Source organism: Nomascus leucogenys, chromosome 22a (genome assembly GCF_006542625.1).
Source record: "Nomascus leucogenys isolate Asia chromosome 22a, Asia_NLE_v1, whole genome shotgun sequence".
Classification (NCBI taxonomy): domain Eukaryota; kingdom Metazoa; phylum Chordata; class Mammalia; order Primates; family Hylobatidae; genus Nomascus; species Nomascus leucogenys.
In genome coordinates this window covers 54,737,016-54,749,045 of record NC_044402.1, presented here as the reverse complement: position 1 = coordinate 54,749,045, position 12,030 = coordinate 54,737,016, and the positions used below count along the sequence as shown (strand labels likewise).

Genomic DNA, 12,030 nt, shown 5'->3' with positions numbered 1-12,030 from the left:
GATTTTTAAAGTTTTTCCAGGCTCCCCTTCAGCCCAGGACCATCTAATTCAGACTTCTTAGGAAGCAGCCTGCCTTCCCACTGAGCTAAAAAAACACTCCCTGAGAGCGGCCCACAGATCACTGGCCACGGGCAGGGTCTCCCCAACTCCACCCTCCTCAGCATCACTGCACCGCAGGCCCAGGGATGCCACACGTGTTCTTCAGGGCTGATGGGTTTGCTGTGGGATTTTTCCTGACACCCAGAAGTGCGAGGAGGCCCCTCCGCAGCAGGGGGTTTCCATGCAGCCCAGAGCTGCCTCCAGCTGCTGCTCCTCGCCCTGCTGACCTTTCAACAAGTGTCTGCAGCTGTCCGAGCCCCTCCGCCTGGCCTCCCAGGGCCAACAGACAGACAGGGCCACTCCTCTCCAGAGCCCAGGGTACTCAGAAGCTAAAACCATGAGGCCTCTGGTGCACAGTGATGTTGACTCTGGAATGGCTGGTTTGGGTCCACAGGCCCGGCACAGCCCCTGCTCACACCTTGATCATCTGGGCCACGTAGCTCTCAGGGCCCGTGTAGTCAGTCTTGTTCTTCACGCGGACCAGCACAATGAAGTACAAGTAGTTCCACATGTTGTGCTCCAGCTTGATGTGTTCCTCAAATGACACTGTCTTGTTATCAAACTTGTCCCTCTCCAGACCTGAGGGTGCAAAGGGCGGGAATGAAACCATCAGCCTTCAAGAGCCACTGCAGGGTCACCTGCTGGAGGGGACCCAGCTTCCGGGGGGTGGAGGCATTTGTTCTCGGGATGAGGGCTTCCAACAGCTCGCTCTGGGCTATTTGGGTCACTTCTATTTAAAGCAGCAGCCACTTAGTGGAGATCCTGCCCTGCCGCAGCTGCAGCCTTCCCGCAGCGGCAACCGAGGACTCTAGGAGTAAACGCCAGAATTCCCCGAACTCAGGGGAAGCACGAATGGCTGAATGAGCGAGGTCCTACAGGCCATACAGGTGACACCTGCCTGAGCCCGAGGTGGCTGGTGAGGGGACTAGCACTTCATTTCAGGGGTGGGAAAAGCACTAGACTGAGACCAGAAGCTCCAGGCACTGACTAGGCTTGTGTCTCGCTCCCTTCTGACTCCAAGTTCAGGCAGGGTCATGTTCTCCCCAGTTCTGGGATGAGCAAATGCATCAAATCATCAGCCCCAGGCCAGGGTTCCCCAGGGCACGAAGGGCCAAACCGCCACTGCCGCTGGCATCAGATGATGTTCCAGCCCCGCTGCGGCCTCCACAGAGCAGGAAGCAACCCTCACCACAGATGAAGCATGTTGTCTTAAGAATCTCCTCCTTCTTCTGCTTCTCACTACGCAGGTCAGCAAAGGTGTCGATGATTACCCCAAAGATGAGGTTCAGCACGATGATGATGACGATGAAGAAGAACAGGAGGTCATAGACCACTCGGGCTGGGAAGAGAGACTCCTGCAGGGGGTGAGGCAGGGAGGCTGGGCCCGGTGGTCCCCACATTCGCCCGGGCAAGACGGGACTCAGGTTGGGGCCAGGGCTGTGATATTGGGGACCCAGCCCCCAGCAGAAGGAAATGAGGGCCTCTGGCTTGGGGGCCATCAGATGGCAGAGCGGACCCAACCTGGCTCCACAGAGCAAGAATTGCAAGCAGAAGCCCTGAGTTTGGGTTAGGAAAGCATGGACTCAGGACACGCCGCGGTGAAGGCCTGCAGGAGTCTGGCGGGGACGTAGGGCTACGAGTCTCGGCGTGTCTCTGCCCCTAACATTGGTTAGGGAAAGAGGCAGCTCTGAACACCTCTGCCCACCCTCAGGACGCCTGGCCTCACACATCCCAGAAACCCTCTGTCTGGCCAGGCAGGCGGCCTCTCACTCCCAAGCAACAGGGAAGGCCTGACATTCGGGAACGTGGCTGCCCAAGCCAAATCATGAGGCCTCCTGATAAAGCTGACTCAGCTCCGCCCTCTGCCTGCCTGCTGTGGGCTAGGAAAGCCAGTGGTCACCATCCCTAGCCCTGGGGCAAAGTTTGGTTCTCAAAGTCTTTCCTTATGGAATGGGAAGGTGAGGGGGGCAGCTGAGCAGTAATGTCATGGAATTGGCCAGGTGTGGAAAGCAGGGAAAAGTGGATACAAGTTCGGGGGAGGGGGTTCAACCCTGAATATCTGATGCGAGGCCAAGGACAGGACTCTCCACAGTTGCTGATCTGGACAGTGGCTTGGGCCCCACAGGGTTGGGAGTGGGCAGGAGTGCTCACATCTTTGGAGGGCTTGCGAAGAATGTCGCCCACGCCACCACCGTTGCGTAGCCCATGGTTCATGACAGTGACGATGCACATCAACAGAGTGTCACAGGCCCGCTCTGTGCTGTCCAGCTCCCCATCCTCTGCAAGCGGAGAGTATGTTGAGGCCCGGGCTGCCTGCTCCCCCTACCCCACCCAGACTCCTGCACACACACCACCCTCACCTTCCAGGACCTCAGGCACCGAGACCCCTGAGACACAGTCCATCTTGTCCCCACTGCAGGTGTCCACAAATGCAGCAGCTCCATGTGGCATCCGCAGGGGGCTGGCTGGAGGGGACATGGATGAGATCACCAGGAGGTCCAGTGCCTGGCCTTATCCCCTGGCTCTGTCCCCAGTGTCACATCCTCCAGGAAACCTTCCCTGATCCTGCCAGCCCTCCACTGTCCGGCCACAGTGAAGGGTCATCACGCCTCTCCCCCACACTGGGTTGCACACTAAGGGCAGGGAGAGGTCTCTGTACCTCTAGGCCTGGCACACGGGCAGTTTCTGCAAATACTGGGTTTAACATGAATGACAGTTCAAGGGACTCCAGCCCTCAAGCAAGGGGTTCCTTAGGGGCCAGAGACCCAAGGCTCTCCCACCCATTCAGTGTGTTCCAGAAAAGAGCGAGGCCGACTGCTGTTAGCTAGACGTCCCCAGAAGCCAAGAGGAGAAGCAGACAGGAGCCTGGCGAGGTAAGCGCTGCAGGTCCTGGTCCTGACGCCAGACATTTGTGAGACCCAACCTCATTCCCCACAACCTGCCCAGGAGAGGAAGCCTCCAAGACCTGTGGAGTGGTTGTTGGGCAGCCGGTCGACCTCGAGAATGAAGTCATCCTTGAGGAAGAGGAAGCCAACGATGGAGAAGAGGTAGACCAGGATGAGGGCCAGCAGGGCTGTCAGCAGGATGGAGCGGCCATTGCGGGTCACACTCTTGATGACATTGAACAGCGTCTCCTCACGGTAGATGAGGTCAAAGAGCTGCAGGATGGGGTTGAGATAGGGATGGCGCCTTGAGGAGCTGGGCCGGCCAATCTCGCTGGGGATGCCACCGGAACCCTGAGGGCTGCCTGGGCTCCAGACAGTTTCCCAAGGCTCCTCCAGGGAGGTCTGCACTTAGTCGTAACCAAGCTGGGTGGGCCTGTCAGGGGAGCTTCTCGAGGAACCTGGAATTCTAAGGTCACAGAAAGGGAGTGGCCCAGGGGAAGGCATGAGGGGTGAAACGGGTGGCTGAATACCAGCCAACTCTTACAATGCACTTGCTACATGCCAGGAAACAGTGTAAGTGCTTTCCATGCATTAGCTCATTTCATCTCACAATTATTTTAGAAGGCAGAGGCTGTTATCCCCATTTTACAGGTGAGGAAACTGAGGCATGGGGCAGTTAAGAAACTTGCCCAGTTACACAGCTAGTAGTAGCCCAGCTGAGATGCAAACCCCTGGTCCAGCTCCAGAGTCCAGGCTTGAACCACCACTGTATAGGAGAAAGGGGTCAGATGGCCACCAGGAGTGGCCATCAGGGCCTTGAGGGCCAGGCTTGAGTCAGGCAGAGGAAGACTCTGAAATTTCACTGCTCCCAGCCCAGCAGCAAAAGGACTGGACAGAGAGACTGGTGCCGGGGAACTGCCAACAACTCATGGGAAGCCCCAACCACCCCATGCCCCCCCATCCAGCCCCAGCCCGCCCAGAAGGCCTCACCAGGATGCTGTAGAACAGCTCATGAGCAAAGAGGCCCAGGACACTGGTCAGGATGTAGCCCACGTGGTAGAGGAATTCCATGTCCATGACCATGGCCTTATAGCCCCGGATGAAGGTGCCACGGTTGCCCACGAAGCTCACCACAAACACGATCTTGTTGGTCAGCTGGGGACGAGTGCAAGGCATGAGGGTCAGTGCCCTACCACCTACCCTGAATCTGCACACATGCCCCCCAATGCCCAGCTCAGAGCCTGGGAGGCACGGCATTAATGAAATTGCTTCCAGAAATGCATCTAGGCGCCTGGGACTCAGAATACAGAGGCAGCCCCTTGGGTCCTCAGTTCCAGGAAGACAGTGAGGTACAGGCAAAGGAGGATGGGGACAGAGAAGACCACTGACTGGGTCTATCAGGGAAAGGTATTCCTTGCTCAGAGCACTTTATTTCCATCTGTCAGGAGATTGTCATTATATATGAATCTTTACGTCTGCCACGTAGCAGTGCCTCTGGGCAGTGCACAGCCAGCACAGTGTGCACAGCCACCCTGACCCTGTTGCTCCAAAGGGACTCTTGAATTTCTGTCTCTGAGTGCCAGCTGCCCTCAGGTGTTGAGGGAAAGGAAGAAGGTACAGAACAGTCCCTGCCACCAGTCTATAAGGAACTTGGGAGCCCAACAGAGAGGAGGGGATGGGACAGAGCAGTGGCTCCTGGAAGCAGCAGGCCAGCTTGGCGTCTGAATGCACAGTGAGCATGAGCTTGTTTGGGAATGGGGGCTCCCTCTGGCACTCACATTGAGGGCACCCAGGATGTTGAGCGTGGGCCCGATGCCCAGATAGTAGATGGAGCGCAGGATGAGCGCCACGATGAGGGGGCGGATGCTGTAGCGCTTGGTGAACAGGGCCGCGATGGAGAAGCAGATGAGGATCCAGAAGAGCAGTGAGATGAGAGGGGAGTCCAGCACGCCTGGGGGCCAGGGGCAGGGTGAGCAGGGCTCCCTCAAGCCCACCACGGCCCCAGAGCAGGTCCAACAGGTGCCGAAAAGCCACCTTCTCCTGGCAGCCTTCCCGGTTAAGTTCCTGGTGCCTGGTTTTAGCCTCCTTCATTACACCTGCCTCTCAGGCCTAAGCGGGAGGCCCTGTCCAGCTGCGGCAACCAGGTCTTGTTTCTGGCTGACACATCTGTGCATGTGCATGTGCCTGCATGCGCCATCTCCCATGAAGTCAAATACCCTGACCATCCCCTTGGACCGCACCTGTGTCTCCATGATGGGGCGAGAGCCCGCAGGATGGCACAGGGGGTGCTTTTGCACACTCTGCATCTGGTCCCCTCAGAGGCCAGCTGGCCTCAAGGCTCTGCCCCAACCCAGGGAGGAGGCATGGCAGGGCCTGGGGAACCTGCCGGCCAGCCCTGTGTTCTCACCTGTGGACGCGCCCTCCATGTAAGGGTAGAAGAAGGCAATGATGATGTTGATAAACACGGCCAGGTTGAAGGAGATGCTGCCCCACAGGGTCATGCGGCGGGAGAACCAGTAGATCAGCGGCATGCCTGAAGAGGAGGGCAATGGTGAGCTGCTGGAGGGCCCTGGTGAGCACTCCCTGCCGCTTGCATGTGGGGCCCCACTCAGGAGGAAGCCACGCATGGAAGAGCCCTTCCTTGGGGTGAGGCGGGAGTGGGCGCAGGGCACCCACAGGCAGGCAAGGGAGGCCGTTATAACAGGGCATCAATGAGCAGCCCCAGACCGCCCCACCCTCCCGCCTGCGGGTCCTCACTGCGGAGCTTGCGCTGCCACTCCATCTCGTTGTGCAGGAAGGAAGACTGGTCGAAGAAGTCGCTCACTTTGCTGCCCTGCTCGTCCTGCTCGGTAGTGGTGAAGAGTCGGTGCTTGGTTTCCTCCGTCAGGAACTGGCAGATGCCAGGCACTGGGAACACGATCTGCTCCATGCTGCGGTCCTGCCGCACAATCTGAGCACACACAGCACATGGTCACACCCGGCGCAGGCCCCCGCGCCCGCCCCTGCTGCCCACAGGCCCACCTCGATCTGGGACGTGTGGTTCTCATAGTAGGCCAGGGGGTCTTCCTCCTCCTCCTGTGCTGGCACTGAGGACTTGAGCATCTGTGACAGCTGCTTGTTGTTGAGGCTGAGCTGGAGGTGGGGAGGGCGCGGAGGTCAGGCCCCAGCCTCCACATCCAAGCCTGGCACTCAGCCCCCACCCTCCCAGGCCTTCGCCTAGCTCTGAACTACACTTCAGCGAGTGTCCCTGCCAAGCCAGACCAGGCCAAGCCCAGCCCGACTACCACTGAGCCTTGAGAATCTGGTGCCAAAGGGAGAGGAGTGGGAGCCATGGCCAGAGAATCCCAGAGGATAGTGGGGGCCTCCTCAGTCCTGCCCAAGTGTAGCCCGGGTCCTGCTTGAAGCTTCCGGACCCACCCCAGACCCACCTGAGCCTTGCTTCCATTTCTGTCTGGGTTTCACCCCTGGCTGCCAGTCCCAATCAGCCCCCTGAGCTGTACCCCCAAATTCTAGCCTGGCTCATATTCTAGGGCCTCCCTCTGTTCCAAGCCATGCCCTTGGGTCGAGGGTCCTCCCTGGGCTCCAGGCCCCGCCCCCACCCCAATCTCGGGGCCAGCACCCACCATGGAAGAGATACCCTCGGCCTCCTCCTCTTGAATGCGCTTCACCGGCTTCAGCAGGTGCTGCAGCTGTTTATTGTGCCTGGAGAGCTGAGGGAAAAGGCAGCACAGTCACCAGGGCATGGTGGCTGGGGGACATGGTGGCTGGGGGGCGACGATGGCAACTGGGGGGTGATGGCAGCTGGGAGGGCATGGCGGCTGGAGGACATGGTGGCTGGGGGGCGACGATGGCGACTGGGGGGTGATGGCAGCTGGGAGGGCATGGCGGCTGGAGGACATGGTGGCTGGGGGACATGGTGGCTGGGGGACATGGTGGCTGGAGGGCGACGATGGCGACTGGGGGGTGATGGCAGCTGGGGTGGGGCATGGTGGCCAGGGGGTGATGGCCGTCAGGCACCCAGAGGGCCATGGGTGGAACTGGTACCTGCAGCGCCAGGATGTAGATGTTATGGCCCACTTCACGTGGGCTCACCTCCGAGTTCTCACGCTCTTCCTCCTGCAGGTAGGCCTTCTTGATGACGTCCACCTGGAGAGGCAGTGCCTGTTCCAATGCTCTCTTCCTAGGGCGGTAGGGCCAGCCGGGCCCTCATCCCCATCCCAACACACTCCGCCTGGTCCTGCCCACCTGCCCGCCTGCCCACCTGCCCACCTGCCCAGCCTCACCAGCTCCTGGGGTCGCAGGCTGATGAGGATGCGTTCAGCATTTTCACTGTCATGCCGGCTCTCCATCAGAGCCAGGAGCAGCTTGGAGGCATTGTCCTGGGTGGAGGGGCGGAGGAAGGCAGGCCACAGTCTTAGGACACCATGCCCCTGACAACTTCTCCCTCATTTCTCTCCATAACAGCTCTCCCATCTCACAAAAGGTCAGGTGCCATGACCTTCCCATCCTCCCTCCCCCGGCTTAATGAGAAGCATCCTGCACAGCCAGCCCACCCATAGGCTTGCCTTCACCCCCACTGTGGCAAACACTCAGCTCCCCAGACAGCAGACACACACATAGCAAGTCCTCAGCTAAACCAGAACATATTTGCATCCAGAGTGAGTGTATGTTCCAGCATGCTTGCTCACACGTGCACTCATGTACATATAAACGTGTATATTACACACACACCCTGCACACACCACACACTTGTGCATCCAGATGATGCCCCATCACACACACAATGCTAACACCCACACCTTACACACCACTATGCACACTTGACACACAAGTCACACATACATGCATGCACATCACATGCACACCCAGCACTCATACACCTGCCACTGGGCCCCACCTTGAGCTGCAGCACCAGATCCATGCGGTACTTGCACAGGGGGCTGATGTCATTGAGGATCAGTGCAGTGATGATATCTATGCCATTGGACTCGTGAGTCACAATGCAGGTCTGGCAGGAGGCAGTGGGGGACACAGGGCCCAGGCCCTCTCAGAATTGTGGCAGCTCCAGAGACCTCAGCCTCTCTTCCCTGCCCCAGCTGGCTCCATCTACCCGCACATCCACACTGCCACCCTGGCTGCCACTTGTGCCACCAGGACAGCTCACCTGGTTCTCATGGCAGGGACCCTGGCAGTACTCAGTGAGGGTCTCCAAGGTCTGGATGACGAGGCCCACATTGTCCTCATTGATGTAGAGCCCCAGCAGCCCCAGGCCACCCGTGGTGCTGCCGCACATGATGTCCAGGAACTGCAGCGTCTCGCACACCAAGTTGTAGTTGGTTTTGTTGTTCTGACAGCGCAGGAAGTTCTGCGGGGCACAGAAGGGTTGGGCACAGCACAGCTGCAGCACGGAGAGGGAGGCTGGCCTGGGGAGCATGATCTTGTGTGCTGCAGGAGTAGGGGAACCACTGGCCACAAAGCAGCAGTGCCCAGGCAAGGGCACATATGCCATAGAGGGACACCGGCCACAGTGCCTGGTCTGCATGCCGGCTGGCCGGCGGGGGAAGGGGCAGGTGTGTGGCGAGGCGCTCACCTGCAGGTCCCGGTTGTGGTTCTCGCACAACAGCTGCAGAAAGCGCAGGATGGGCTGCATGATGAGCACGGATGTGCCCATCTCGTTGCTCTGCACACGTTCGCTCACCTCGTGTCCCCGGTGCAGGCTGGGGCCCAGCGAGTAGCGGGATGAGGAGCCAGGTATCGAGAAGGAGGCCAAGCGGCCTGTGGGCGAGACCTGGTGAGCTTGGAGCTGCCCACCCCCTTGGCCACCCCCCTGCACATCTTATCCTGGGAGCCCCGTCATGCCGTGCCTCTGCCTCAGATCCCTGACCTTTGGTGGTGGGGTCGACTGGCTCGCGGTCCTCATGTGGCTGGCTGCCCAGGTCATTCATGTTGACTGCCACCGTGGACTTGGTCTCCTGCTGGGCCCGCTTCATGCGGTCGTGCAGCACCTTGAAGAAGCGCTCTGACTTCTTGTCACTCATCATCAGGTTGTGGAAGGATTTCTGGAGGTGGACAGTGGCCACGGAGCAGCCTCAGCACTGGGCCCTGCTCCTACTCAGGGCGTGGGGCAGGCACACCACACTGCTGGGGCCTGGCTGCAGGCCTGGGTGCTGGCGGCTAGCATCCATGGCCACCCGTGGGTGGCGCCATGCCCGATGTCTGCTCCTGTGTCACATGGTCCTTTCATCACCCCCGCATACCCCTCTGCCCCAGCCAGGCCTGAGCCCGTCTCCTCACCATCCTGCCCCCATCACACCCACCCTTCTCACCTCTCAGCCACTGCCCAGGCCTCTCCTCTTTCACACCCTCCTCGGCCTTCAGTGCCCAACTCAAGGCCCACCTCCTCCAAAAAGGGAGGGAGGCAAAGGAGGGCATGTCCAGGCCCCAGGCCCCCCACACCTGGATCTCTGTGTTGCCACCATCCAGCAGGCGGATGGCCAGGCCGATGCTCTCCTGGAAGATCTTCTCGTTCTTGGTGCTGGTGATGAGGTCGCAGACCAACTTGGTGGCCCCCTCCTTGTCCAGCCGGCACTGGGTGGCCGCGATTGCTGACCAGTCTGGGTCCAGGCCTGGAGCGGGGACTCGGTTGAGGGAGAGCTGGTGCGACAGGAGAGTGGAAGGGAGGGCCCGGGGGCAGGCGAAGGCGATACTGACCAGTGCCCATGGGGTCGGGAAGGTCCCCCCGCGAGGTGGACTTCCGGTTCTGGAGGTAGTTTTGCAGCAGCATCTTGCGCAGCTGGTTGCCCTGGGGGAGGATGGGAGTGAGGCCCCATTGTGGGTACAGCCCACCACTGACCACTGGCCTGACGGGCTTGACCCTGAGCCCCTGGGCACTCCTGACCGGCCCACCCAGCACTTGCCCCACCGGCGCACTCACCCGGTCCCCGTACTTGGTCTTCTTGAGCAGCATCTGCTGCAGGGTCCGCAGCACCTTGATGCACAGCTTCTCCTCCGACTCCATGAGGTCCTTGGTGTGCTGGATCAGCCTGGGCCAGCCAAGGAGGCAGCTCAGGGCAGCCCCACACTGCCTGCCTCCAGCTACTTCCCCACCCATCCCAGGCAGGAACACCCCCAGGCCCTCTGACCCTGTGAGCCTGTCTAGTCCCCACCGGGCCCTTCCCTGTCGCCCGCCGCTGCACCCCTGCTGCCCCCACGCCCCAGTGTCTTGCTCACTTGGACAGGAAGCCCCCACTCTCGCAGCGCTGGTAGGCCTCACTGCCCTCCAGGAAGAGCAGCTCAGGCCAGTGCAGGACATCCACCAGCACGGACAGCTCAGCCTGTACCAGGGGCTTCAGCCGCTCCTCTAGGGCTGTGATGATGTCCTGGGGTGGGCAGGGCAGGGTCATTGCCAGGCCCAAGAAATGACCTGGGTGTGACTGCCATTCCCCCGACCCAAACGCCAAACAGCCCCACAGATTGCCCTGCCTCTGTCTGAGGGGCCCACACCCACAGAGACACCCTGAACACAGTGTGATGCCTGCCTGCTCAGAGCCCTGGCTGGGAGCTGCAAGGCCTGGCTTCTCTCCCAGCTCTGTGTGACGTTGGGCAAACCCCTTACCCTCTCTGAGCCTCAGTCTCCTGCCACGTGGGGAAAATAATCCACCACACCCCCTCTACAGGCCAACAAGATAGGGCACAGAAATGTGCTGCATAGACAGGAGGGCACTGTAGGAGTGAGGGGTGGTCCCAATCCCCTCATGAGCTCCAACCCCACTAGCAGGCCCCTGGGTTCTCCAGGCTTCCTCTGGAAGGAGGCTCCCCAGTCCCCTGCTGCTGGGCCGGCCCTTAGCAGCCCCAGAGTGTAGAGAAGCCAACCAGCCCCTTCCTGGAAGTGTGGGCAGGACAGGAAGAAACACTCCCCAAGAACTTGCCCCTCCAAAGTAGGGGAGCTGCTGAGTCAACCAAGCAGCTCCCAAGGCAGATGCCAGGCAGCCCCACACCCACCTGCAGCTTCTCAATGATGTTCTTGTAGTCCCACTGGTTGGCGGTGGGGGTGACGCGGGGGAAGGCCCGCGTGGTTGCCTTGTAGCTGGAGGCGTTCCGCTGGGCGGCAGCTGCACAGCTGGCTCCACTGCTGAGCATCGAGCTGATGTGGGCGTCCAGGTCCATGGGCAACAAGATGGCCCGGCCCTTGGCTGGGTGGGAAGGGAGGGGGTGCTGGAGTGCTGGTGCGGGGGCAGTTCAACCAGCCAGAGGCCAGACTCAGGGGTGCCACACCAGGAGACAGAGCGAACTAGACCAAGGGTCTGGGGACAGAGCCCCCCCACCCTGGCCTATGCTTGAGGGACTGAGAGGCTTTCTTCCCCTTGTTGGGTAAAAGGAGTTTCTGCCTCTTTGATTCCCCCCTGGCTCTACCCTGACTTCCCCTTCCTCTCTCTCACCTGTCCTCTCCTCTTCCCCAACTGTCCCTAACAATCCACAGGCCTCCCTCCTGCCTGAGCCCATCTGCAAATACCCATAAAAAACTCTAGCTGGAGAATGTCGGCGAGCATCCTTCTCTGGGGAACTGACCCACAAGAGAAAACAGCTTCTCTCAATTGTCAGGATGAGGCAGACGCCAAGAAGAACTTACTGACAACCACCTGGGAGCAGGAGATGGGCGAGCTTAGGGATAAAGTGTTTATTAGGAAGGCAGGCGTCCCCACTGCGAGCGGCAGGAGGAGTGGCTTGGAGCTGGCCAGTGCCCCGGCACACTCACCCACCATGGCGAGGGTCCGGATGCAGGCCTCCACGGAGCCCTTGTGCTGCTGCTGTAGCCACGGACACTCGAGGAGGCGTGTGGTGGACTGCAGCAGCTGCACCACAATCGTCTGGTGTGTCTGCAAGAAGTCACAGAGCCCGCTGCTGCAGCCCAGGCCCCCACCCTGGGCAACCCCAGGTCCAGGAACCAGGGCCCAATCAGAATGGGCACGGGTGGAGAGACGGAGCCTTCACTAGCCACCATGTGCCTCTGTGCCAGTTGGAAAAAGGTACTTGTATTCCCTTCAGC

General features: G+C 60.2%; 1 protein-coding gene across 1 annotated transcript in view; it reads right to left on the bottom strand.

Moving 5' to 3' along the window:
• ITPR3 (inositol 1,4,5-trisphosphate receptor type 3) overlaps positions 1–12,030 on the bottom strand; it is a 75,243-nt gene that overhangs the window by 2,343 nt on the left and 60,870 nt on the right. Inside the window, exons 34-56 of the mRNA XM_030802735.1 lie at positions 11,740–11,860; positions 10,986–11,176; positions 10,215–10,363; positions 9,919–10,027; positions 9,696–9,786; positions 9,441–9,610; positions 8,869–9,043; positions 8,575–8,759; positions 8,149–8,349; positions 7,882–7,992; positions 7,268–7,363; positions 7,029–7,130; positions 6,608–6,694; positions 6,006–6,116; positions 5,742–5,934; positions 5,392–5,517; positions 4,763–4,935; positions 3,975–4,139; positions 3,065–3,257; positions 2,460–2,564; positions 2,251–2,378; positions 1,289–1,454; positions 518–678 (exon numbers count right to left, since the gene is read on the bottom strand). Coding sequence (XP_030658595.1) covers positions 518–678; positions 1,289–1,454; positions 2,251–2,378; positions 2,460–2,564; positions 3,065–3,257; positions 3,975–4,139; positions 4,763–4,935; positions 5,392–5,517; positions 5,742–5,934; positions 6,006–6,116; positions 6,608–6,694; positions 7,029–7,130; positions 7,268–7,363; positions 7,882–7,992; positions 8,149–8,349; positions 8,575–8,759; positions 8,869–9,043; positions 9,441–9,610; positions 9,696–9,786; positions 9,919–10,027; positions 10,215–10,363; positions 10,986–11,176; positions 11,740–11,860 — 3,309 coding nt within the window. The remainder of the gene's footprint in view (positions 1–517; positions 679–1,288; positions 1,455–2,250; positions 2,379–2,459; positions 2,565–3,064; positions 3,258–3,974; positions 4,140–4,762; positions 4,936–5,391; positions 5,518–5,741; positions 5,935–6,005; positions 6,117–6,607; positions 6,695–7,028; positions 7,131–7,267; positions 7,364–7,881; positions 7,993–8,148; positions 8,350–8,574; positions 8,760–8,868; positions 9,044–9,440; positions 9,611–9,695; positions 9,787–9,918; positions 10,028–10,214; positions 10,364–10,985; positions 11,177–11,739; positions 11,861–12,030) is intronic.